This window comes from Culex quinquefasciatus, chromosome 2 (genome assembly GCF_015732765.1).
Source record: "Culex quinquefasciatus strain JHB chromosome 2, VPISU_Cqui_1.0_pri_paternal, whole genome shotgun sequence".
Lineage (NCBI taxonomy): Eukaryota > Metazoa > Arthropoda > Insecta > Diptera > Culicidae > Culex > Culex quinquefasciatus.
The window spans coordinates 78,959,994-78,984,032 of record NC_051862.1 but is presented as its reverse complement, the minus strand read 5'-3'; the positions used below and the strand labels follow the sequence as shown (position 1 = coordinate 78,984,032).

The 24,039-nt window shown below is 34.0% G+C and overlaps 1 protein-coding gene across 4 annotated transcripts in view; it reads right to left on the bottom strand.

Annotated features, from left to right (window-relative positions):
• The window catches only part of LOC6045856, a 125,217-nt gene that overhangs the window by 36,050 nt on the left and 65,128 nt on the right, over positions 1-24,039 (bottom strand). For all 4 annotated transcript variants that reach the window (XM_038257847.1, XM_038257848.1, XM_038257849.1 and 1 more), the window contains 2 exons: positions 17,962-18,503; positions 12,841-13,030 (listed from right to left, as the gene is read on the bottom strand). In XM_038257847.1, the coding sequence (XP_038113775.1) occupies positions 12,841-13,030; positions 17,962-18,503 (732 nt within the window). The remainder of the gene's footprint in view (positions 1-12,840; positions 13,031-17,961; positions 18,504-24,039) is intronic.

The window sequence follows — 24,039 nt, the reverse complement described above, 5'->3', positions numbered from 1 at the left end:
TCTACGGTTCTGATGGAGCTTTCTGTTTTGGCACGAACTTTGCTGCCGATTCGGCATGCGTGTATGTGTGCTGGTCGTACGTGTGCGATTTCATATTTGTCAGTGCTACATGGTTAGTTGCGTGCACGTCAATATATTTATAGAGTGTTGAAATTGCCTATTTACTTTAATTTTAGTTTTTTTTAAATCATAAAAAAAACTGATTGAATTAATTTCCTCACACCACTTCAACCTATTTGGAAAAATGATTCCAAATAACCCCAAATCCTAAAAATGCCAAATGTCGCAACACACACTTGAAACAATTATGGGCATATAAATGGTGGGGGGGTCCAGAAATAGAAACTGAGCGCAAGTAAAATTTCCGCTTCGGAGCACTTTTCTAACCCCACCCCCTCTGGAGGTAGCAAGTCAACAAAACAAGAAGGTGATTGCAGGAGGGTGGAGGTTCCGTTACCGTGGTAACAGTTATGGAAAAGAGGATCAACTTTCGGCAGGGCTACGTGACGACTTCCTCAAGCTTGGGGTAGGTTTATTTTTGTGATGGATTTTCCAGGTATTTGCGCGGGAATTGCGTAAACAATTTTTCGCGGACTTTCCGGTTGAAAATGGGTTAGACCTTACAATAAAATCAAGTTTTGATAAGATTTGACAAGCGTTGATAATTAAAATAGTAAAAAAATGCTTCAGGAGTGAACATTATTTTCTATTTCATTTTCATACACTGATGAAGTTGATAAATAACGACGATCGGTTACATAACCTTCTGTCCCCTATCAACTGGCCAATGCTAATCACAAAGGCAATTTATTCCAAAAGAAAAAGAGTCACTTAACTTCTTAACAAAACCCGTTACGCACGCACATCTGCCTGTCAACCAGCATCCACTGCTGTTGGTGGTGAAAAGTGAGAGTTTATTCGTCCAGTTACGCACAATTTCTGCCAAGTGGAATGCACCTGGCCTCAAAGCTTGAGCAGGGTTGCCTCAAGAGCTATCACTGCCAGATGACCACCTTCCGTGGCGCTGCAGCCAAGGGTAGCACGTGTAGTACTTCGAGGTACACGTTTCTGAGCTGGTGGCTAATAACCATAATAAAAACTAACTTAATCCACCTATGTGGTTGGAGCCTTCCTCACAACAATGGCGGTACACAAGTTTCATCTATTTTTTAGATCCGACTTCCAAAAAGTACATCGATATCATTTAAGTGGCCATGTCTCGAGACAGGGTTGCCAGATCTTCGATGTTTTGCACTCGTTGGAAAGGTCTTTTGAAAACCTAACCAACAATGGGTCGGATGATGGAACCGGACATAGTTTACATACATTTAAGTGAGATCCGGCTTCAAAAAAGTACAACAATATCACTTAAGTGGCCATATCTCGAGACAGGGTTGCCAGATCTTCAATGTTTTAGACTCGTTGGAAAGGTCTTTTGATAATCTAACCAACGATGGGTCGGATGATGGACCCGGACATAGTTTACATACATTTAAGTGAGATCCGGCTTCAAAAAAGTACATCAATATCACTTAAGTGGCCATATCTTGAGACAGGGTTGCCAGATCTTCAATGTTTTAGACTCGTTGGAAAGGTATTTTGATAACCTAACCAACGTTGGGTCGGATAGTGGAGCCGGACATAGTTTACATACATTTAAGTGAGATCCGGCTTCAAAAAAGTACATCAATATCATTTAAGTGGCCATATCTCGAGACAGGGTTGCCAGATCTTCAATGTTTTGGACTCATTGGAAAGTTCTTTTGATAAGTTAACCAACAATAGGTCGGATGGTGGATCCGGACATAGTTTACATACATTTAAGTGAGATCCGGCTTCAAAAAAGTACATCAATATCACTTAAGTGGCCATATCTCGAGACAGGGTTGCCAGATCTTCAATGTTTTGGACTCGTTGGAAAGGTCTTTGATAACCTAACCAACGATGGGTCGGATGATGGACCCGGACATAGTTTACATACAGTTAAGTGAGATCCAAATATATGTGAAAACACATTTTTATACATAACTTTTGAACTACTTATCGAAACTTCAATCTGTATAAAACTCGATCTATGGGACCCTAAACCAAGTCGAATGCAATAAGTTCGGGTCAAATCGGTTCAGCCAGTGCCGAGAAACATGAGCTAGTTTGTTGGTCACATACATACATACACACACACATACACACACACATACACACAGACATTTGTTCAGTTTTCGATTCTGAGTCGATATGTATACATGAAGGTGGGTCTACGACGTTTTTATACGAAGTTCATTTTTAGAGCAGGATTATAGCCTTACCTCAGTGAGGAAGGCAAAATGCTTGATGAATTGTTACTCTGTTCTGAAGTTGACTTCATCGAGTCCAGTCAACGATACGAGGAAATTAATTTGAATGGAAATTCTCAACCCGAGCAAGTCACGCCCCAGCTTGAACATTCTTCTTCAAAAACGCAATAAAGCGGTTTACTTCGACTGCTGCTGGCTGGGTTCTCTGTGTTTGTTGTGCGATCGCGTAGAGACTCTCAGAAAAGCTCCAACCCCCGGTCAAGCATATGGAATGGAAACAAACTGACGAGGCCACGTTGGACGTTTGATGGGAGAAGGGGGAAGAGAGGTGGGTAGCACGCTAAATTAACCCTTAATGAACCAAAGAAGTTAACGTTTTTAAATATTCAGATCGTTGAATTTATTTTATTTTCAATTTGACTGTCATTTTTCCTATCAAAGATCAGATGAAACAAGAAACTTTTAGAAATTTCTGAAAAGTAACAAATTTAAAATAATACCACCATGATCAACCAAGGGTTGCCTTGCAATTGTTTTGCCGTTGTATTAAAACAATAAATTGGCACAAAAAAAAAGAGAAGAAAAAAACAAGAAAAACTCACGATAAAAACCGTCCACGTGTTCGGCTCGGAAGCCAGCCGACGAATAAAACATTTTTTTTTTCAACTTTTATTTAACACCCCTCCTTTAGAGGCTCGTTTTCAAGTGATTGGCTGTCGAAAATTACATTGACATTGACCACCAGTCAGCCGTCGTCGTTGTATAATTATGGTGGACTCTCGATTGGGCATGAAGCCCGCAAGTTGGCCGTTTGGAACGTTGAAAGGCCTGAGCAGGCGTCGAACGGATTGATGGACGGAAGTTACTCATGGCTTTGCCTTAGAGTGTGCAACCGTGTCGTAGATTGAGCTTAGACATGATTATCGCGGGGAATTTTTAAATTAATTTGAAGTTGCAATAAGGAATTCACTTTTCTAGAGATATGTGCGAAACAGAGACTAAGCTTGTAAATAGAACATAAATTTTGAAGGAATTCAAAAAAAAAAAAATCTAGCAAAAAAACATGTTTGTGTACCGTCAGTTAGGATGACATTAAGTCTGAGGGGGTGAGATTGGTTCAAAGTGATCTTTTTAAAGGATATTACCATTTCTCATGTTTTTTTCAATGAAACTAAATTCGTTTTTGGCCAAAAATAACCTCTCGAAAAATCATATCTCTAAGGGATGAGATTGGGTCAACTTTTAAACAAATGGCATTTAAGGTTGAGTTCATCAAATTCCTGTCTGCCTGTGTGGATCAATCGGACCGCGCACTGGACTCACAATCCAGAGGTCGCTGGTTCCACCATATTTTGGGAAAATGTTAGTAAACTATCTGATTATAATTCTACGTTAAATGATTTTCGATCACATTTAAATTGTTTTTGTATCTATCGTTTTTTGACCAACAGTCACCCTCACTCCGTCAGTGTGACGTCTACCCTTGTTAAACCATTTCTAATAAATGATATCTATTGTTGTTTTACCAAAAGAGGGATATTTACCTTTTTATTCGAAAAAATAATAAATTTTTATCTTTGTTCATTAGGGACCATCCATAAACCACGTGGACACATTTTTAGTAATCTCGAACCCAAATTTATCTAGAAATATTTTCTAGAATTATTAAATTCACATTCATTCAAACTTCTTCTAATAAAATTTTAAGATTTAAATATACCAAAAAGTATCGTAAATTACTAAGAAAAAAAAAACGAAACTATTGGCACTACGCCCCCCGGGGCATGGCATTCCTCTAACGTGGGATTTCTGCTCCAGCGCCTCTGACGAGACAGGAGAAACCGGGACCGACGTTTTACTTCACCATCCGATAGAAGCTCAGTGGATAAGGCGGGAATCGAACCCGCGTCTCATAGCATCATCGGGATCGGCAGCCGAAGCCGCTACCCCTGTGCCACGAGACCCACACAATTTACTAAGAGGTTGCTTTAATAAACATTCATGTTTCTTTTGTTAAAATAACAACAATTTTTTTTTTTTTGGGATGGAATAGCAAAATTTTGATTGACCGTTTCGAAACATAATAGTTTTGGAAAATATGTAATATATAATAAAATATATCAATGTTCCTTTTCAAAACAAGAGTAATTTTAGACAGTTTTCTGAATCTGACATATTTATAATCATGGAAAATTGTCAAAAAAAAAACTTTTGTAATCAGTGGCGCCGACTTGTCCAAATGATGCCCCACCCTCCCCCCCCCCCCACGGTTGATTCCCGAAATCGACGGGTAGGCGTGGAGTTCAAATGTTAAAGTTTTTCGTATATCACGAATTTTACTAATTTGCTTGTTAATGCAAAAATGAATAACGATATGATATGATTTGATTTTATTATTATTATCTGGAATCATTCTTGGTCTTTGTTAGAAAAAGATCTTGGTTGGAAAAAGATTACTTATCTCCAAACTATGTAGAATGTTAATTGGGGAAATTCTTGTATATTTGGATGGTAAAAGACTCAAATTGATTATACACCCATACAGTTGATATGCAATCATTAGTCTTCAAATAATGTAAGAATTTGCAAAAAAAAATCATTTTGTGGTTTTGTACATTGAAAATTTAACAAAATATTATCTATTTTGGCATAGATTAATCCAAAGCATACCAAATTATTCTAAACGCAAACGAATGCATTTTAAATTTATTTAATTTGATTGCACTTAAAATTCCGGCAATAGTTTTTTTGTTTCCTCAAGAACCCTTTGAAATTTAAAAATATTCAAAAATCAGGAAATTAAAATAAATGAGAAATTTATGAGCAATTGATGAAATCTAAGAAAACAATAAACAATATAAAAATTTAAATAACAAGCCTAATCTTAACATTTGAATGCAAAATGTGTTTTGAAATGCATTCCACACTAGTTCAGATGTTTTGCAATAATAAGTTTTCAAAAATGTAAGACGAAAACAGAAATTTTAACGAAAAAAACTTTTTGCACCGAAAATTTTAAAAAATTCCAAAGATTTTTAACTCAACCCAAACATGCTAAAAATGATTCTAATAGAAAGGGAGTGCATTTTAAATTGATTTCAGCTGATTTCATTTAAATTTCTATTGAAATTTTTAAGTTTTTAGATTTTTCTGCCCCCTGATTTTTCGGGCCAACTTTAAAGGGGGGTGGCAAAACTATCAATAAAATTTGTACCAGCCTTATAAAATAAATAAAAAAATAAATTCGAATTTTTATGAAACCATGAATTTCAAGAAGCTATGAAGTTAAATTTCAAGAAAAAAAAATAATGAAATTCTTAATACCATAGAAATATTTGAAATTAAATATATCTAGAAAATTCGGAAATTAAAAAAATCTAAATAAATGCAAAATTCAGCAATTAAAATAAAAATGCATGCTCAATGCATTTGTAAAATGAAACTGTGGCAACAACAACAAAAAACCCTGAAAATTTTCTATTTAAAGTATAATTTTTTGCCCTAAATGAAAAAATTACCCTTCGATGTAGATTCGAAAAGTACATTAAATTTCCCATAAAATAACATGTTCCAAAATTTTTTACAGTCGAGTAACGGAAAATGGTAGAATTTTTAAAACTTTTTTAGTGTTTTTTCGATGAAAAAAACGTTTTTTCGGAATTCTGAGTACGCCATCAAATCAATCGGGCGTCTAATTTTACATAAAAGTCCCTTTGACCCAAATTTCTATCTCATCACCGTTTCAGGCTGCAAATTATTGAAAAACATCTCTTTTTTCGCATGTTCAAAGATGGAAGGGGTCGTACCGCCCCTCCGTCACGAGATATCAAAAAACGGACCTCGGATTCATGATCAGGGACAAATTACTACTTTTCTAAAATTTCCATACAAAGTAGGAAATTTAGCTGCATTTTTGTAGCTGAAAACCAGTAAAAAAATCATTATGGAGAAGTGTTTCAGTTCAATGTCGCCAAAATGTGTTTGAATTCAACCAACCAAACCTGGTTTCTTCACTAATTTGATAGGTGCTATCGAATAAGTACTTTGATAATGTTTTTGGAACACAATTTACGTATAGCAATCTTGTAAGCAAATCCGTGATATCTATGTTGACGACATCTCTCAAATTAAAACCGATGCCTCTAAGCTCTCAGTACTAAACTTACTCGATGCCTCGATACAACGTTGTCGATTTTGATAACTTTTGTATCGAAATCCAGAAAATTGGAAGCGATTTTATTCAAAAATTTCATCGATTTTGAAAATAGCAAATGTTTTTGAACATGGATTTTTACAGTTTTTTTGTGTTTTTGAACATACAATGTTTCAGTTAAGTTTCAAATATTATTTTTCAAATATTTCTGTAAAATTTTATTTTTGATATTCAAAACAAGATTATTTTTCTTTCAAAATTTCTGGGGTGGGGGAGAGGCACAATGTATGGGCTGCCCCCTCGCCTAATTTTGATGGAGGCAAAAAGTACCTCAGAGAGTCGGCGAACCTGGTTGGAGTAAAATTTTCAAATCAAATAATATTGTAATTTTTATAATTTTAAGCTCTTTTACAGAAAAATGATTTTTGTAGATCAAATTTCTTTTTGGTACAAAATATTTCTATTTGAATTACATTTCTTAGTTGACATTTAATAAAACAGCAGCAGCAAAAAGGAAAAAATGGAAAAAAAAACATTTTACAAAAGTGGTAAAAGTAAAGTTGGAAAGAATTTAAAATATTCTTTAAATTACCAGAAATGGTTATGAAAAAAGGGTCCAGGACCAATAGGTGGCTTTTCTTTACTGTGCTTTGATCCACTAGAGATCAAGCAACCCGATCTCAAAAAAATATGTAAATTTTGTGAAATTTAGAAAACAGTATTGATTCTCTTATTTCTAAACCAGACTTTTTAAAACATCAACTTAAAAAAAGTTCACGCAGGCCCAAAAAAAAAGTTCAGGCAATGTACATATTTGCATCAAAACTCCGTCTCCGTCTAATATAAAACAATTTGTTGAGATGTTATCAGTAACATCATGTTACTGATAACAATGAAAAATATTTTTCGCATAAAAAATATCACACTTGAAGACAAGATGTTGATTGCTTGTCGTTTTCATTACACAACGGTTTGCCAAAACCATGACCAGCAAGTTTTTGCGTTCTTCATAGTGTACCCTCTTTCAATCCTATTACTAACTTACACACACACAAACACATGAAAAAATAAACTCTTCCGTTGAAATGTGTATGAGAGGAGGAAAGCGACTCTAATCTAAAGGGGTGTTGTTGGAAGAAGGTGTGGGCTGTTTATTCAATTGTGTGATTTATTTATATATAAGTTGTGATAAAATTTTGTCATTAGGCTTATAACTTTTTTTTTGGTAAAAAAGCATGTTTTAATTTTTCTGAACGTGTTTTTGTTGTTATCAAGAAAAAAAAATGTTATATCCATGAAGTTTATTTTTTTTTCTGCAAATCAAATAAGATTTGAAGAGAGCTATCAATCCATATGTTACACAATGTACCAGCTCCCATCACACCACATTCAGCTCAAAACCCCGAGAACAAACGTCAATACCGCAAAAAATCAATCAAATTGTCAAATTTTTATAATGTGCAAAACCATTAACTCATTTCGCCATCCCCCGCACACACGCCCCATCGCCCATCATTTTCGATCAAACCTCAAATGAAAGGAAAAAATAAGCAGCAACAACAAAAACGAGAGAAAAAAAAGTTTCCACAACAAGTTTGGTAGAGATAGCAAAAAAAAATGCCCCAAACAGGCAGGCCTGTGCAGGAAAGAGGAACGTGCTTAACAAACGAAACAAAATACAAATATAAAATAAATCAGACTCTCTGCTGCTGTGGCGGTGTGTCATGTGCAAAAGTATGTTTCAGTTCAACGGCTCTCCTCTCCTCACGCTCTGTCTCGCTTCCTCCCAAGTAAGTGGCACATTGCTACACAAACGAAGAAACACACAGATGCACCAAATACCCACACATTTGAAGGGATTTTGTGTTTTGCTGTTGCTGTACTATTTTGTACAATTCTTACTATCGTAAATAGTTTTAATACGTTTAATTTGAACAAAATTTGACTCGTACGTTGTCATTTAAAAAATAGTAATTATTGTTTTTTTTTATAAATTAGCAAAAATTCAATTCCCAAAATTGATTGTCATAAAACAATTGCAACTATAGACCACACCGATAACGATTTCACCAAGTGTGGTGTGAGTGATCGGATGAGGAGGAGGCCAGGAAGGCATGATGAAAACGAGTGCTCCCCCTGCTCGCTAAGCAGTTTCGTTTCATTCTTCCTGGTCGCCTGCTTGCGCTCTCTCACTCTCTTTCTTGTTACCACAAAATTTCGGGTGCCTTCCTGTGGCTGTTTAGTTTTTAGACGAAGATGCAGACTGGAGAGAAATTAAAGTTTGTGAAATTTACTTTAAAATGATAGGGTTAAAATACAACCTGTGAATGAATATTTATAAAAGCAAAAATCAAAACCAAGGACCTCTAAAATAAAAAAAGTAAGTCAATTATGTGAATCTAATTTTTTGTGGAAATTGGCACTATTAAAAAACAAAAATCAATGAGACTAAGGTCTTTTTGTAACTATTTAATCAGGTCAAAACAAAATTTTCTTGTTTTGCTTCTGGCTCTACTGACTTTCGATTCCTTCTCAAATTTTATAAATTTGCAGAGTGGTTACATTTTCGTTTCAAAGCTACTTTAAGTAAATTTAAAATGATCAAATTTTGTAGTAGTAAGTGATTCTCTAGATTTCCGTAATTTTTTCTCAAGATCTTGAGAAGGAATTTTCTGTTCGATTTTGTATCTTCGGCAAAGTTTTAGGTTAAGATTAGGACTTTTCATTTAAAAAAACAATTTTTTGACTTTTCATCACTTTAAGTCGAATTCCCCAAAAAAAACTATACAATTATTTTTGATTTTTTTAGTTTAAGGGAATTCGAAAAGGCATGTTTTGCGCCAAAGTTGAGGTTGGTGCAAAATCTGGTACTGGAGATATGCATTCTAAAAAAAAAAAGAGAAAACTTCAAGGATCATTTTGGAATGCAAAATCAAACTAGCAATCAAACAAGACATTACAGCTCTTAAGATAAATAGCAAGTTACAGGAACATTCAGACATTTTTTTTGACAATTTGAAAATACTGCATGAAAGAAAAGCACCTCTGCAAAAAAATATTTACGAGAGGCTGAGAAAAACAATTTTCTGTACTTGGCATTGTTTATGGAATTTTCAATTCTTTTTCATTTATTTCTAGAGTTTTTTAGAGGTCATATAAATCATTGTGTGTGAACCGGGAACCGTGGTGTAGGGATAAGCGTGGTTGCCTCTCACCAGTCGGCTTGGGTTCGATCCCAGACGGTCCCAGTGGCATTTTTCGAGTTACTCTTGAATCATAAAATTAGAAAAAGAATAAAAATAACAAAAAAAAACAAAAAACTATACATAACAAAAATATCAAAAATAACAATAATGACAAAAAAAACAAAGATAACAAAAATAACAAAAATGATAAAAATAACAAATATAACAAAAATAACAAAAACTAATAATAAAACGAAAATAACAAAAAATAACAAAAATGACAAATATAACAAAAAAAACAAAAATAACAGAAATAACAAAAATAACAAAACTAATGACAATAACAAAAATAAAAAATAACAAAAACAACAAAAATAACAAAAATCACAAAAAAAAAAAACAAAAATAACAAAAATCACAAAAAAAACAAAAATAACAAAAATAACAAATATAACAAAAATAACGAAAATAACTAATCTAATAAAAAAAAACAAAAATAACATAACTAACAAAAATAACCAAAATAACTAAAATAACAAAAAAAAAACAAAGTAACAAAAATAACTAAAATAACTAAAAATAACAAAAATAACAAAATAACAAAGAAAACAAAATAACAAAACAAACAAAAACACCAAAAATATCAAAAATAACAATAATGACAAAAAAACAAATATAACAAAAATAACAAAAATAACAAAAATAACAAAAACAACAAAAATAACAAAAATAACTAAAATAACTAAAATAACAAAAATAACAAAAATAACAAAACCAACAAAAATAACAAAAATAACAAAAATCACAAAAAAAATGAAACAAAAAAAACTAAAATAACAAAAATACCAAATGTAACAAATGTAACAAAAATAACAAATATGAAAAAAAAACAAATATAACAAAAAAACAAAAATAACAGAAATAACAAAAATAACACAACTAACCAAAATAGCCAAAATAACTAAAATAACAAAAAAAAAAAAAACAAAGTAACAAAAAAAAACAAAAATAACAAAGAAAACAAAATAAAAAAAAAAAACAAACAAACAAAAACACCAAAAATAACAAAAATAACAAAACTAACAAAATGTCACGAAAAAAGTTTTTTTTTTAATATTTCGCCTATACTGACATATTTATATATTGATATTTAAAAAAAATAAAAAATGCAAATCATCTGGGCAGGTGTAAAATGCATTTTAGAACACTTTTATCATTCAATTGTCAAAACCATGGCTTGTAATTTGAATTTTAATATTTTTCTTATGTTTACTCACCCCCCCCTTAGGCTTGAGTTGAGGTAAATAATCTTCAAAAAATATTTGCAACGGCCTTACAAAAATAAAAAAAAATACAAAAATTACAAAACTTTAAAAACTCCTTATAAAAAAAAATAAAAAAAATCAAGCTCTTTTCCGTGTACCTTCTAAATTTTGTTTGAACAAACCTTCATAATGTAGGATGTATGGAATTATGAAGCAAAATGGCTTTTTTTTTAACATGGGAAATGAATGGACAAAAATCATCCAGAGAGAAAAAAAGAAAAGACAATTTCCGAAAATGTAGAAAATTACACTGATGTTGAGCTATTTCAATAATTCAAAAAAGAGAAGTCAAGTTAAAAAACATTATTTAAACTAAAAACTATCATAGAATTTCAAACTTTGACCGTGCCATTGCACACCACTCAACAGAAGTTGTTTATTCTCACAGTCACGGTTTCGGTGTGCACTCCGATTACCCTAACTTGTTTATAACAATTTATCCGCTATTTTTCATACTGTTGCTTTTGTTGCAGTTATTTTTTGTTTGCACTCTTTATGCTTGGGTACGACGAATCACACCAAGGCGACGAAACAACGCGACGCGACGGCCACGGATATTGAAAGTATTGCGAGGTACTTTGAAGTGGTTCAAGGTGGGACTAATTTAAAAGTTTATTTCTAGGTTAGACTTTATTAGCTTCGGTAACATTTGTAAATAACCTAAAAAGCAATATAAGCAAATTTCTTTTTTATAAAGAATATCTTGCTGGAATTAAAACCTTGATTCAGCAAGAGAAAAGTGCAGAAAGGACAAAAACTGTGGCCATCACGAGGGTCTCGCAGAGGAAAGATGATGACGCCGTTCGATTAAGGCGTCGATAACAGAGAAACGGTTGTTATAATTTTTGAACAGGGTCAACAACAGTTTGAATTACCATCGGTCACATAGGAATGTTTAGGGAATAAATTCATCACCAAGCAAAATTGAAAGTATGTTTATTTTTTTTAAGATACTTGATGATTTCTAAAACTAAATAAAAATTACAAGCTACACGGTACCATTTCAAGAAATTTGAAGTGAATCTGCTATCCTATAAAAAGGGAAGCCAGCGGAAATGCCTGGCAATTCCTCAACCTGATCGAAAATTTGGTCCACTTTAGCAGAGCCATGATTACGTAAAACCTTCGGACGAGAGAAGTGAAAGTTGAAGGCTTTGCAGTTGAAGCTCTTGCTACAAGTTCATTTTTATTCAGCGAAGCGCACTTGATAAAGAAGAGGTGAAATCAAGTCCAAAAGTGTAAAAATACAATAAAAGAATCATTCTTCACCCTCAAGTGCGATTCACGTGATAGTTCAATTTACAGCAGCTGCTGTGCTTGACAGAGACATTGAGTCATAAACAGAACCTCGTCGTTGATTTGTTGCTGCTGGCGTTAACTTTTGCTTATCAACAAATCACGATAATGGTGGCGTTGTTCACCTCCCATTATCAGCTCAGTTGAGAAAAATGCAACGGTTTTGAGATGTAATAAATAAAATTATTATAAATATTAGATACAATTTGCGTGTGTTTTTTTTTTCTTATTTTGATATCCAAATCAAATAATTTGAATTATTTTGATTTTCATGCTACAGAAATATCTTAGAGTATTTCCTAGAAATTTTTTCCAATGAACTTGAATTTGCGTTCATGCGCAGAATGGTCGAACGAAGCATGGTTCTAGGAACTGAGAAACGACAGAAAATGATTGGTTCAATCGTTCTTGAAGCAGATTTTCTGAGAATTTTAAATTAAATCCGTTTCCGAAGTAATTCAACAATCGTAAACAATTTTCGGAAAATCCATTCAATTGTAAAATTATCGATATCGAACCGCTAGTGACACTTCTTCTTCAGGATTAAAAATAAAACCCGCACAAAAAAAAAATGGCAAAAAACTCACCTCGCCGTGGCAGTTCCGGCCGGCCGGGGTGTTCTCGGGCAGGAAGAAGAGCCGGAGGGCGATCAGCAGGCACTGCTCGTTGCGGTCCTTCCACACCATCCGCAGCTCGGCGAGGCACGCAATCGGTGAATCGGACCAGGGCCGCACCGGGAAGCAGTCGCCCAGCGCCAGCACCAGCGGCCGGAGGCAGCTGTGGAGATGGATAGAGGGGAAGAAAAGAGTTAGTGGTTTGATACCATATTGTTTTCTTGATTTGTGAATAATAACATGTATAGTTTAAACAAACGAGATTCAGGCCGATGCAAATATTTTTAGTATTTTTGTTGGCTGTACTGTACATAGGCATTCCACGAAAAATCAAAATATTTTTTTTACGACCCCAACCAAACCAATTATGATTATCACCGCAGGAAAATGTATTCAATTTTTTTTTGTATTTTTGAAACTTTTTTAATTGTTTTACGGAGCAAAAATCAGAACTTCTGAGCCATAGAAAAGTATAGAAAATATGTTGCCCCCGAAATTCTATTTTTTTTTTCAAGCTTCAGAGTTTTTAAAATATAGCTACCTAAAGTTCAGTTTAAACTGAAACATAACAGTTTTTCGATTTTTTTATAGTGTCAATAGTGTTTATGAAGATATTTTATTTCAAAAATTAGAGGAATTTTACAATAAAACTGCCAAAGAGACATTGAAGGTCGGACCTCTGATTTCAGTATTACATGGAATAAATTGAAAAGAAACAAGAAAATTGAAGTTTTAAGTTTTTTTTAATTTTTTTTATTTCAAAAATCTCATCTAAAAAGCTTTTTATATTTTAGTACAGGTCAGACTTGGCAAGGCCTTGGCATAATTTCACTTCAGATAATCGAACCTTCGGATACCCGAATCACGAAAAAACTGTCTTATTTTTGATTGTTGAGCTTAAGTATGACCCCTAAACTACTTTAAAATGAATTAGAATTTAAAAATCCAAGATGCCGGCCAAAATGGCGGTGATGAAATATTGGAAAAAAAAATCATTTTCAATCCTAAAGACAATCAGCCATTCAAATTTGACTAAAATGGGGTCACGGAACTCGAATTTGATGTTAAACGTAAAAAAAAGTCTCACGCCTATTTGAAATGATAGGATTGATTGATTGCGAATTTGATTTTACGTTAAAAACTGAAGTTAAAAAGTTATTTGAGTAACATTTCTATTTCTCAAAAAAAAAAACATATTTTAAGCAAATCATACGTTGGCAGCAAAATGTTTGTCCGTATTTCACTATAGCTCAAAAGTTGTGGTTTGTTGTGACCTAAAACATTTTAAAGAATCAAAAATCAAAAATACGGATTTTGGGTAATTAATTTTTGTCAGAAAAAAAGCTAATTTGAATTCGGCTTTTCCCATGTAACCATTTTTTTCTGAATAATCCTTATCAATACCTACAAATTTGCCAAAGACGCCAAATCGAAATCAGAAAATTTCTTCAGAGATACAGATATTCGTACATTTACTTATCATGTTTTATGGACAACTGCCAAACTCGTGTAGAGCCTTGTATGGTTGAACCAATGACACAAAATGGCTTTTTTGGTCATCGAGAAAGCCCTAAAAAAGTTTGAGCCAAATAAAAAATACAAAAAAAAATCTAATGCACAAAATCGGCCTGTTTCGTAGAAAACTGCTTTCCTGAAAAAAAATCAGAAATGCTCAAAAAATTGCATGCAAATTTCCTTATTAGACTTTGTTGGTTGGACTTCTGGTTGCTGAGATAAAGCCTATTAAAGTCTATATATGGTAAAAAATGATTTATTTTCTAGGGTTTTTTCTCAAAATTTATTTTCCCTAAAAGAGCACGCAGCTAGCAAAATCTAAACTTAGAAACATGTACCTTCTCTGTAAAGGCTTATGAATTGATTTCAGTTAAAAGGTTCCCCAAATCTCCTGATGCAGAACTGTTGAATTCTAATGAACACTAATTGAATTGAAAAAAAAATGATTTATTTTTCAGTAGAGCAGTTTTCTTAGATCTCGGTCATTCGATTTTTTTTTTTTGTATTTTTCAATCCGACTGAAACTTTTTTGGTGGCCCATAAAGCCATTTTGCATCATTAGTTTGTCCATATAATATTCCATACAAATTTGGCAGCTAACCACACAAAAATGATGTATGAAAATTCAAAAATCTATATATTTTGAAGGAATTTTTTGATCAATTTGGTGTCTTCGGCAAAATTATTGGTATGGAAAAGGACTACACTGAAAAAGATGATAAACGTTAAAAAATATGTTGGTGTTTTTTTATTTAACATTTTATCACTAAAACTTGATTTGCAATAATCACTGCTTTAATAATTTTGTTTTTTGTTTTAGGGGACATCAAAAGCCAACTTTTCAGAAATTTCCAGGTTTTGCAAAAAATCGTTGACCGTGTTATGATTTTTTTAATCGATACTGTTCTTTTTTAAATCAAAATATTGGTCGCAAAAATCAAGACACATTCAATGTTACGCCCTTTTGAAGTGTTAGTCTTGATTTAATTTTTTTGAAAATATTGCCTCAAAAAGATCGGAAAGTTTCATATTTTAACATTGAAAATCGGACTATTAGTTACTGAGATATCGACATTAGAAAATGGTGGGTTGTTTGGGTGAGACTCAAAAAACATCAATTTTCCTGTTTTTAATCACTTGCATGGCAATATCTCAGCAACTATAGCCTTATAAGAGTAGTATCAACAACGTTCAAAAAAGCAAAATATATATAATTTTCTCAGCTTTTCAAAAATATTTTTTTCAAAAGTAAGCAAACATATGCACTTATTTAAAAAAATAAAAACTTCGACTATTTTCAAAAAAGTTAACCAAAAATGGCTTAAACTTGAAAAAATAAAAAAAAAATTAATATAAAAATTTCACTAGAGTGCTTTTTGATTGCAAATTTGATTTTACATCGGAAAATGAAGTTGAAAAATTTTTGCGCCTTATATGTCGTTTTTTTTTTAAATCAGTTTCGATTAAAAAAATCATAACACGGTCAACGATTTATGCTCAAAGTTGGCATTAAATGTCCTCTAAAACATATAAAAAAATGATTAAAAATAGTTTATGTTTGCAAATCAAGTTTTAGTGACAAAAGTTAAATTAAAAATCAACAATTTTTTTTAACCTTGAATAATTTTTTTCAGTGTAGGGGAGAATGGGGAGACTTGATCCCCGGGGAGACTTGATCCCAAGCCTGTATCTCGTCAGCATGTGGGTAAAACAATTAGCTTTGTTCTAGAAAGTTGTGGGAAATTGACTAAAACTCATTGTAGAAAACAAAGAAAAAAAAATAAAAAATGTTTAGATTGAGTTACACACATTTTTCGAAGAAGTGCTGCAAAAAACTTCCAAGAGATCTTTTTTCTTTGTTTTGATAAGTATAGAAAACACTCAAAAATTATTCAAAAAAATATTTTTTATACATGAATTGTTTGATAAACATATCAACTCCAAAACCCTTACGCATTTGACGTTAAATTTATCGTCATACTATTTTTACAATCAATTGTTTAAAAAAGTGCGTTTAGGGAAACTTGATCCCTGCATTTTTACAGTCACTGGAATCAGCCTCAAGATTAAATAATTTGGCTGGGTTTTCGTACATAGTTTCCTTCAGTATAGTTGTACATAACTAACTGTAGTTTGAACCATTTTTCAAAAGTTTTGTAAACAAAAATTACCAGCTTTTGTAAACATGCTCAATTTTGGTCTAAAAAAGAAAATTTTAAGTTTTTAAATATTTTACATGCTAAACTTGTTATATTTTGAACACAAACGTACAGGTTTAATGTGAAATTGCTGTATCTTATAGAAAATAAAAAGTTTGGATTAATAAGAAACATTTTGCTTAAGATTTCTTCAAAATGTTGAAAGGGGGATCAAATTACCCCCAACATTTTAAAAATGCCGGTTTAAAATATTTTTTTAAAACGCTTGGCATTTTTCTAAGAGTTTATCTGATGAAATACCCTTATCAGCCAAACATAGATGAATGTTTAAGCTTTCAATTCATGCAAAAAGATCATAGTTTTGTGAGAAATTGACAGAGTTATGTGCGATACAAAAAAAGGGGATCAAGTCTCCCCACTCTCCCCTAGTCCTTATTCATACCTACAACTTTGCCCAATACACCAAATCGATCAACAAATTCCTTCTAAAGATACAGATTTTTGAATTTTCATACATCATTTTTGTAAGGACAGCTGCCAAATTTGTATGGGAAATTATATGGACAAACTAAAAATGCAAAATGGCTTCTTCGAGCATACCGAAAGCACCAAAAAAGAGGGCTTACATTTTTAAATTCGCGATATCTTGGAAACGTTAGGTTCGATTTCCAATGTTTAAAAAGTTGAAGTTTAGCGAAATTTCTAAATATTTTCTTAATTTTCAAATTTTAGAACCATGAATAACCTTTTAAAAAAGCTAAAAACTTCTTTTTAAGATATTTTAAAATGGTGGGCTTAATTTTAAAATTTACACATTATTTTATTAGAAAGACCAAAAAAATCATCGATCATCGAAAACTGTGTTACGCTCCACACATTTTGTTTTATTTTGTATATAAATTTTTGTTACGGGGGCAGGTGAGGGGGTAAAAAATCAATAATAATAGAACGCTCCCTAAGTAAAAACGAACATTAACTAAACAAGATATATGCGAATTAAAATACTTAAAAATGAAACAACAAAAACATAAAACAAGAGAAGTAAAGTTTTTCTTGGAGCAAAAGTTGCTCAAAATGAAAAATAAAAATTTTCGAAATTTTTTTTTTGTAAATTTTCAATTTTTTATTGTTTGATCTTTTAACAATTATTACCAAAAATTTTAAAGTTTTAAAGGTCTGAAGAATTAAAACTGATAACCAACGCACTGTTGAAAACCTGTTCTCTAATTGGATTCAGTCACCCATTACGCGGATAATTCGGTGTCGAACTGCTATCTCCAAAACCGCTTCCAAGCACTTTCGACTCGACACACTATTTAAAACGACAACTCAACGATCAAAACCCATCAAATTTAGCTTTGGGTACCTCTTCCCTGTCCCATAACATTAGCATTGTGTATTTCCCCCGAAAAATACTCACTCTTTTTCCGCCGTAGCTGTTGTGGCATTACATAAATTATTCACACCACCACCACTCTCACCGGTCACCCCGGTCCCGGTCGTGGCCACGGCCGTCCCGCTGCTGGCAGTGCTGTTATTTTCACTGACACATTTTCGTTGCGTCTGTTTTGGCTTTGCGTTTTGCCCCTTACTACTACTGCTAGTGTTGTTGTTGTTATTGTTGCTGGAACTACAACTGCTGCTACTGTTGCTAATGCTAGGATCTTCACCCGACGCTGGTTCGTCATTTTGGGATTGCACGGCAGTTGTTCCGGCAGTGGTGGACGGTGGCGTGCCAGGCCTCGTCAGCGGAACCGGTGAGGTGGAGGTGGATGAAGAGTTCGTGGAGCAGGTTCCAGTGCCGGTTGTGGAAGGTGGTGGTGCCGCTGCTGATTGGGGTGCTGGAGTGGACGCCGACGAGGACGACGCGGATGAGGTTGACTCCGATCCGGCGGCGAAGGTGATTTTGACACCCTTGTAGAACGTGTACGGGCCCTTGTAACCGCATGCCACGCCGACGACCTGGAAGAGATGGAAATTTGAAAGGACGCTATTAGAAAGGGTTGTTTCCGGGGGATGTTCGCATATGAATAAAGTTGAATCTTAGAAAGCAGATTTTTAAAACAGATTTATCGAAGTAGCCATCAATAACCAAGGTGGACACTTGTTTGAAAATCCACACACTCTTCGCCCTCTTCTTGTTCTCTTGTGTTCTCTTGTGTTCTCTTGTGTTCTCTTGTGTTCTCTTGTGTTCTCTTGTGTTCTCTTGTGATCTCTTGTGTTCTCTTGTGTTCTCTTGTGTTCTCTTCTTGTTCTCTTCTTGTTCTCTTGTGTTCTCTTGTGTTCTCTTGTGTTCTCTTCTTGTTCTCTTCTTGTTCTCTTGTGTTCTCTTGTGTTCTCTTGTGTTCTCTTGTGTTCTCTTCTTGTTCTCTTCTTGTTCTCTTGTGTTCTCTTGTGTTCTCTTGTGTTCTCTTGTGTTCTCTTATGTTCTCTTCTTGTTCTCTTTTTGTTCTCTTGTGTTCTCTTGTGTTCTCTTGTGCCCTCTAGTGTTCTCTAGTGTTCTCTTGTGTTCTCTTGTGTTCTCTTGTGTTCTCTTGTAATCTCTTGTGTTCTCTTGTGTTCTCTTGTGTTCTCTTGTGTTCTCTTGTGATCTCTTGTGTTCTCTTGTGTTCTCTTGTGTTCTCTTCTTGTTCTCTTCTTGTTCTCTTGTGTTCTCTTGTGTTCTCTTGTGTTCTCTTCTTGTTCTCTTCTTGTTCTCTTGTGTTCTCTTGTGTTCTCTTGTGTTCTCTTCTTGTTCTCTTCTTGTTCTCTTGTGTTCTTTTGTGTTCTCTTGTGTTCTCTTGTGTTCTCTTGTGTTCTCTTCTTGTTCTCTTTTTGTTCTCTTGTGTTCTCTTGTGTTCTCTTGTGCCCTCTAGTGTTCTCTAGTGTTCTCTTGTGTACTCTTGTGTTCTCTTGTGTTCTCTTGTGTTCTCTTGTGCCCTCTAGTGTTCTCTTGTGTTCTCTTGTGCCCTCTAGTGTTCTCTTGTGTTCTCTTGTGTTCTCTTGTGCCCTCTAGTGTTCTCTTGTGTTCTCTTGTGTTCTCTTCTTGTTTTCTTCTTGTTCTCTTGTGTTCTCTTCTTGTTCTCTTGTGTTCTCTTCTTGTTCTCTTGTGTTCTCTTCTTGTTCTCTTCTTGTTCTCTTCTTGTTCTCTTGTGTTCTCTTGTGTTCTCTTCTTGTTCTCTTCTTGTTCTCTTGTGTTCTCTTCTTGTTCTCTTGTGTTCTCTTCTTGTTCTCTTGTGTTCTCTTCTTGTTCTCTTCTTGTTCTCTTGTGTTCTCTTCTTGTTCTCTTCTTGTTCTCTTGTGTTCTCTTCTTGTTCTCTTCTTGTTCTCTTGTGTTCTCTTCTTGTTCTCTTCTTGTTCTCTTCTTGTTCTCTTCTTGTTTTCTTCTTGTTCTCTTCTTGTTCTCTTCTTGTTCTCTTCTTGTTCTCTTGTGTTCTCTTGTGTTCTCTTGTGTTCTCTTGTGTTCTCTTGTGTTCTCTTCTTGTTCTCTTCTTGTTCTCTTGTGTTCTCTTCTTGTTCTCTTGTGTTCTCTTCTTGTTCTCTTCTTGTTCTCTTCTTGTTCTCTTGTGTTCTCTTGTGTTCTCTTCTTGTTCTCTTCTTGTTCTCTTGTGTTCTCTTCTTGTTCTCTTGTGTTCTCTTCTTGTTCTCTTGTGTTCTCTTCTTGTTCTCTTCTTGTTCTCTTGTGTTCTCTTCTTGTTCTCTTGTGTTCTCTTCTTGTTCTCTTCTTGTTCTCTTCTTGTTCTCTTCTTGTTCTCTTCTTGTTCTCTTCTTGTTCTCTTCTTGTTCTCTTCTTGTTCTCTTCTTGTTCTCTTGTGTTCTCTTGTGTTCTCTTGTGTTCTCTTGTGTTCTCTTGTGTTCTCTTCTTGTTCTCTTCTTGTTCTCTTGTGTTCTCTTGTGTTCTCTTCTTGTTCTCTTCTTGTTCTCTTGTGTTCTCTTGTGTTCTCTTGTGTTCTCTTCTTGTTCTCTTCTTGTTCTCTTGTGTTCTCTTGTGTTCTCTTGTGTTCTCTTGTGTTCTCTTGTGTTCTCTTGTGTTCTCTTCTTGTTCTCTTTTTGTTCTCTTGTGTTCTCTTGTGTTCTCTTGTGCCCTCTAGTGTTCTCTAGTGTTCTCTTGTGTACTCTTGTGTTCTCTTGTGTTCTCTTGTGTTCTCTTGTGCCCTCTAGTGTTCTCTTGTGTTCTCTTGTGCCCTCTAGTGTTCTCTTGTGTTCTCTTGTGTTCTCTTGTGCCCTCTAGTGTTCTCTTGTGTTCTCTTCTTGTTCTCTTCTTGTTCTCTTGTGTTCTCTTCTTGTTCTCTTGTGTTCTCTTCTTGTTCTCTTCTTGTTCTCTTCTTGTTCTCTTCTTGTTCTCTTGTGTTCTCTTGTGTTCTCTTCTTGTTCTCTTCTTGTTCTCTTCTTGTTCTCTTGTGTTCTCTTCTTGTTCTCTTGTGTTCTCTTCTTGTTCTCTTCTTGTTCTCTTGTGTTCTCTTCTTGTTCTCTTCTTGTTCTCTTCTTGTTCTCTTGTGTTCTCTTCTTGTTCTCTTCTTGTTCTCTTCTTGTTCTCTTCTTGTTCTCTTCTTGTTCTCTTCTTGTTCTCTTCTTGTTCTCTTCTTGTTCTCTTGTGTTCTCTTGTGTTCTCTTCTTCTTGTTCTCTTGTGTTCTCTTCTTGTTCTCTTCTTGTTCTCTTCTTGTTCTCTTCTTGTTCTCTTGTGTTCTCTTGTGTTCTCTTCTTGTTCTCTTCTTGTTCTCTTGTGTTCTCTTCTTGTTCTCTTGTGTTCTCTTCTTGTTCTCTTGTGTTCTCTTCTTGTTCTCTTCTTGTTCTCTTGTGTTCTCTTCTTGTTCTCTTCTTGTTCTCTTGTGTTCTCTTCTTGTTCTCTTCTTGTTCTCTTCTTGTTCTCTTCTTGTTCTCTTCTTGTTCTCTTCTTGTTCTCTTCTTGTTCTCTTCTTGTTCTCTTGTGTTCTCTTGTGTTCTCTTGTGTTCTCTTGTGTTCTCTTGTGTTCTCTTGTGTTCTCTTGTGCCCTCTAGTGTTCTCTTGTGTTCTCTTGTGTTCTCTTCTTGTTCTCTTCTTGTTCTCTTGTGTTCTCTTCTTGTTCTCTTGTGTTCTCTTCTTGTTCTCTTCTTGTTCTCTTGTGTTCTCTTCTTGTTCTCTTCTTGTTCTCTTGTGTTCTCTTCTTGTTCTCTTCTTGTTCTCTTCTTGTTCTCTTTTTGTTCTCTTCTTGTTCTCTTCTTGTTCTCTTCTTGTTCTCTTCTTGTTCTCTTCTTGTTCTCTTCTTGTTCTCTTCTGTTCTCTTGTGTTCTCTTGTGTTCTCTTTTTGTTCTCTTCTTGTTCTCTTCTTGTTCTCTTCTTGTTCTCTTCTTGTTCTCTTCTTGTTCTCTTCTTGTTCTCTTGTGTTCTCTTGTGTTCTCTTGTGTTCTCTTGTGCTCTCTTGTGTTCTCTTCTTGTTCTCTTCTTGTTCTCTTGTGTTCTCTTGTGTTCTCTTGTGTTCTCTTGTGTTCTCTTGTGTTCTCTTCTTGTTCTCTTCTTGTTCTCTTGTGTTCTCTTGTGTTCTCTTGTGTTCTCTTGTGTTCTCTTGTGTTCTCTTGTGTTCTCTTGTGTTCTCTTGTGTTCTCTTGTGTTCTCTTGTGTTCTCTTGTGTTCTCTTGTGTTCTCTTGTGTTCTCTTGTGTTCTCTTGTGTTCTCTTGTGTTCTCTTGTGTTCTCTTGTGTTCTCTTGTGTTCTCTTGTGTTCTCTTGTGTTCTCTTGTGTTCTCTTGTGTTCTCTTGTGTTCTCTTGTGTTCTCTTGTGTTCTCTTGTGTTCTCTTGTGTTCTCTTGTGTTCTCTTGTGTTCTCTTGTGTTCTCTTGTGTTCTCTTGTGTTCTCTTGTGTTCTCTTGTGTTCTCTTGTGTTCTCTTGTGTTCTCTTGTGTTCTCTTGTGTTCTCTTGTGTTCTCTTGTGTTCTCTTGTGTTCTCTTGTGTTCTCTTGTGTTCTCTTGTGTTCTCTTGTGTTCTCTTGTGTTCTCTCTTGTTCTCTTCTTGTTCTCTTCTTGTTCTCTTCTTGTTCTCTTCTTGTTCTCTTGTGTTCTCTTGTGTTCTCTTGTGTTCTCTTGTGTTCTCTTGTGTTCTCTTGTGTTCTCTTGTGTTCTCTTGTGTTCTCTGTTTGTTTTTGTTTTTGTTTTTGTTTTTGTTTTTGTTTTTGTTTTTGTTTTTGTTTTTGTTTTTGTTTTTGTTTTTGTTTTTGTTTTTGTTTTTGTTTTTGTTTTTGTTTTTGTTTTTGTTTTTTTATTTTTGTTTTTGTTTTTGTTTTTGTTTTTGTTTTTGTTTTTGTTTTTGTTTTTGTTTTTGTTTTTGTTTTTGTTTTTGTTTTTGTTTTTGTTTTTGTTTTTGTTTTTGTTTTTGTTTTTGTTTTTGTTTTGTTTTTGTTTTTGTTTTTGTTTTTGTTTTTGTTTTTGTTTTTGTTTTTGTTTTTGTTTTTGTTTTTGTTTTTGTTTTTGTTTTTGTTTTTGTTTTTGTTTTTGTTTTTGTTTTTGTTTTTGTTTTTGTTTTTGTTTTTGTTTTGTTTTTGTTTTTGTTTTTGTTTTTGTTTTTGTTTTTGTTTTTGTTTTTGTTTTTGTTTTGTTTTTGTTTTTGTTTTTGTTTTTGTTTTTGTTTTTGTTTTTGTTTTTGTTTTTGTTTTGTTTTTGTTTTTGTTTTTGTTTTTGTTTTGTTTTTGTTTTTGTTTTGTTTTTGTTTTTGTTTTTGTTTTTGTTTTTGTTTTTGTTTTTGTTTTTGTTTTTGTTTTTGTTTTTGTTTTTGTTTTTGTTTTTGTTTTTGTTTTTGTTTTTGTTTTTGTTTTTGTTTTTTTTTCACTTTAGATCAGTTTGTTGATATTTGAGCTAGACAATAAGAAATAAGACTATTAAAAATATATTTATTTGTGGTTCGATTATCCGAAGTGAAATCGAGTCTGAACTGTATTAACAAACTATCAAATTTATTAAAAAAAATTAAGAAACCCAAATCATCGCTGCCTCCAACCTCGAACTTGGCCCATTTTGGTACAAAAGTTTCCCCATTTGAGTAATCCCAATCAACTTTTGGCTAATATTGACACACTCACACACACATCAACGAGCAAAAAAAAGCAACCTCCCAATCCAGGAAAAGAACTATTTCCCCATGAATGGAAAGCAGCCAGGATCCCAACCCGGGAGCCTCGATGGGATTGAAAAGGAAAATTTTCGTTAGGAAGGATATAAGTTTCATCCCCGCAACACCCCTCCTAGCTAGGACTTGCCACTTCAACCGCACCTAGGGTGGCTCTCGCTTCAAAACGCTTCCGAGAAGAGGTTCACTTCCTAATGCTCCACCATCATATTCCTTCCCCCTAACAAACAAAATCAACCCCGGCTATGTGTATCCACCTACTCACTTTTCCGTTCCCTTTTCTCTCTCGATTACAGAGGTACATAGTCGTGGTCCTGCAGTACATAGGTATACCTTATGTACCGAGGGGCCACGTTGTGCTAGGAACAGGACCAACTGGAGATGTTCTCTGTTGAATTAATTTTGAATTAAGATACTGCAAT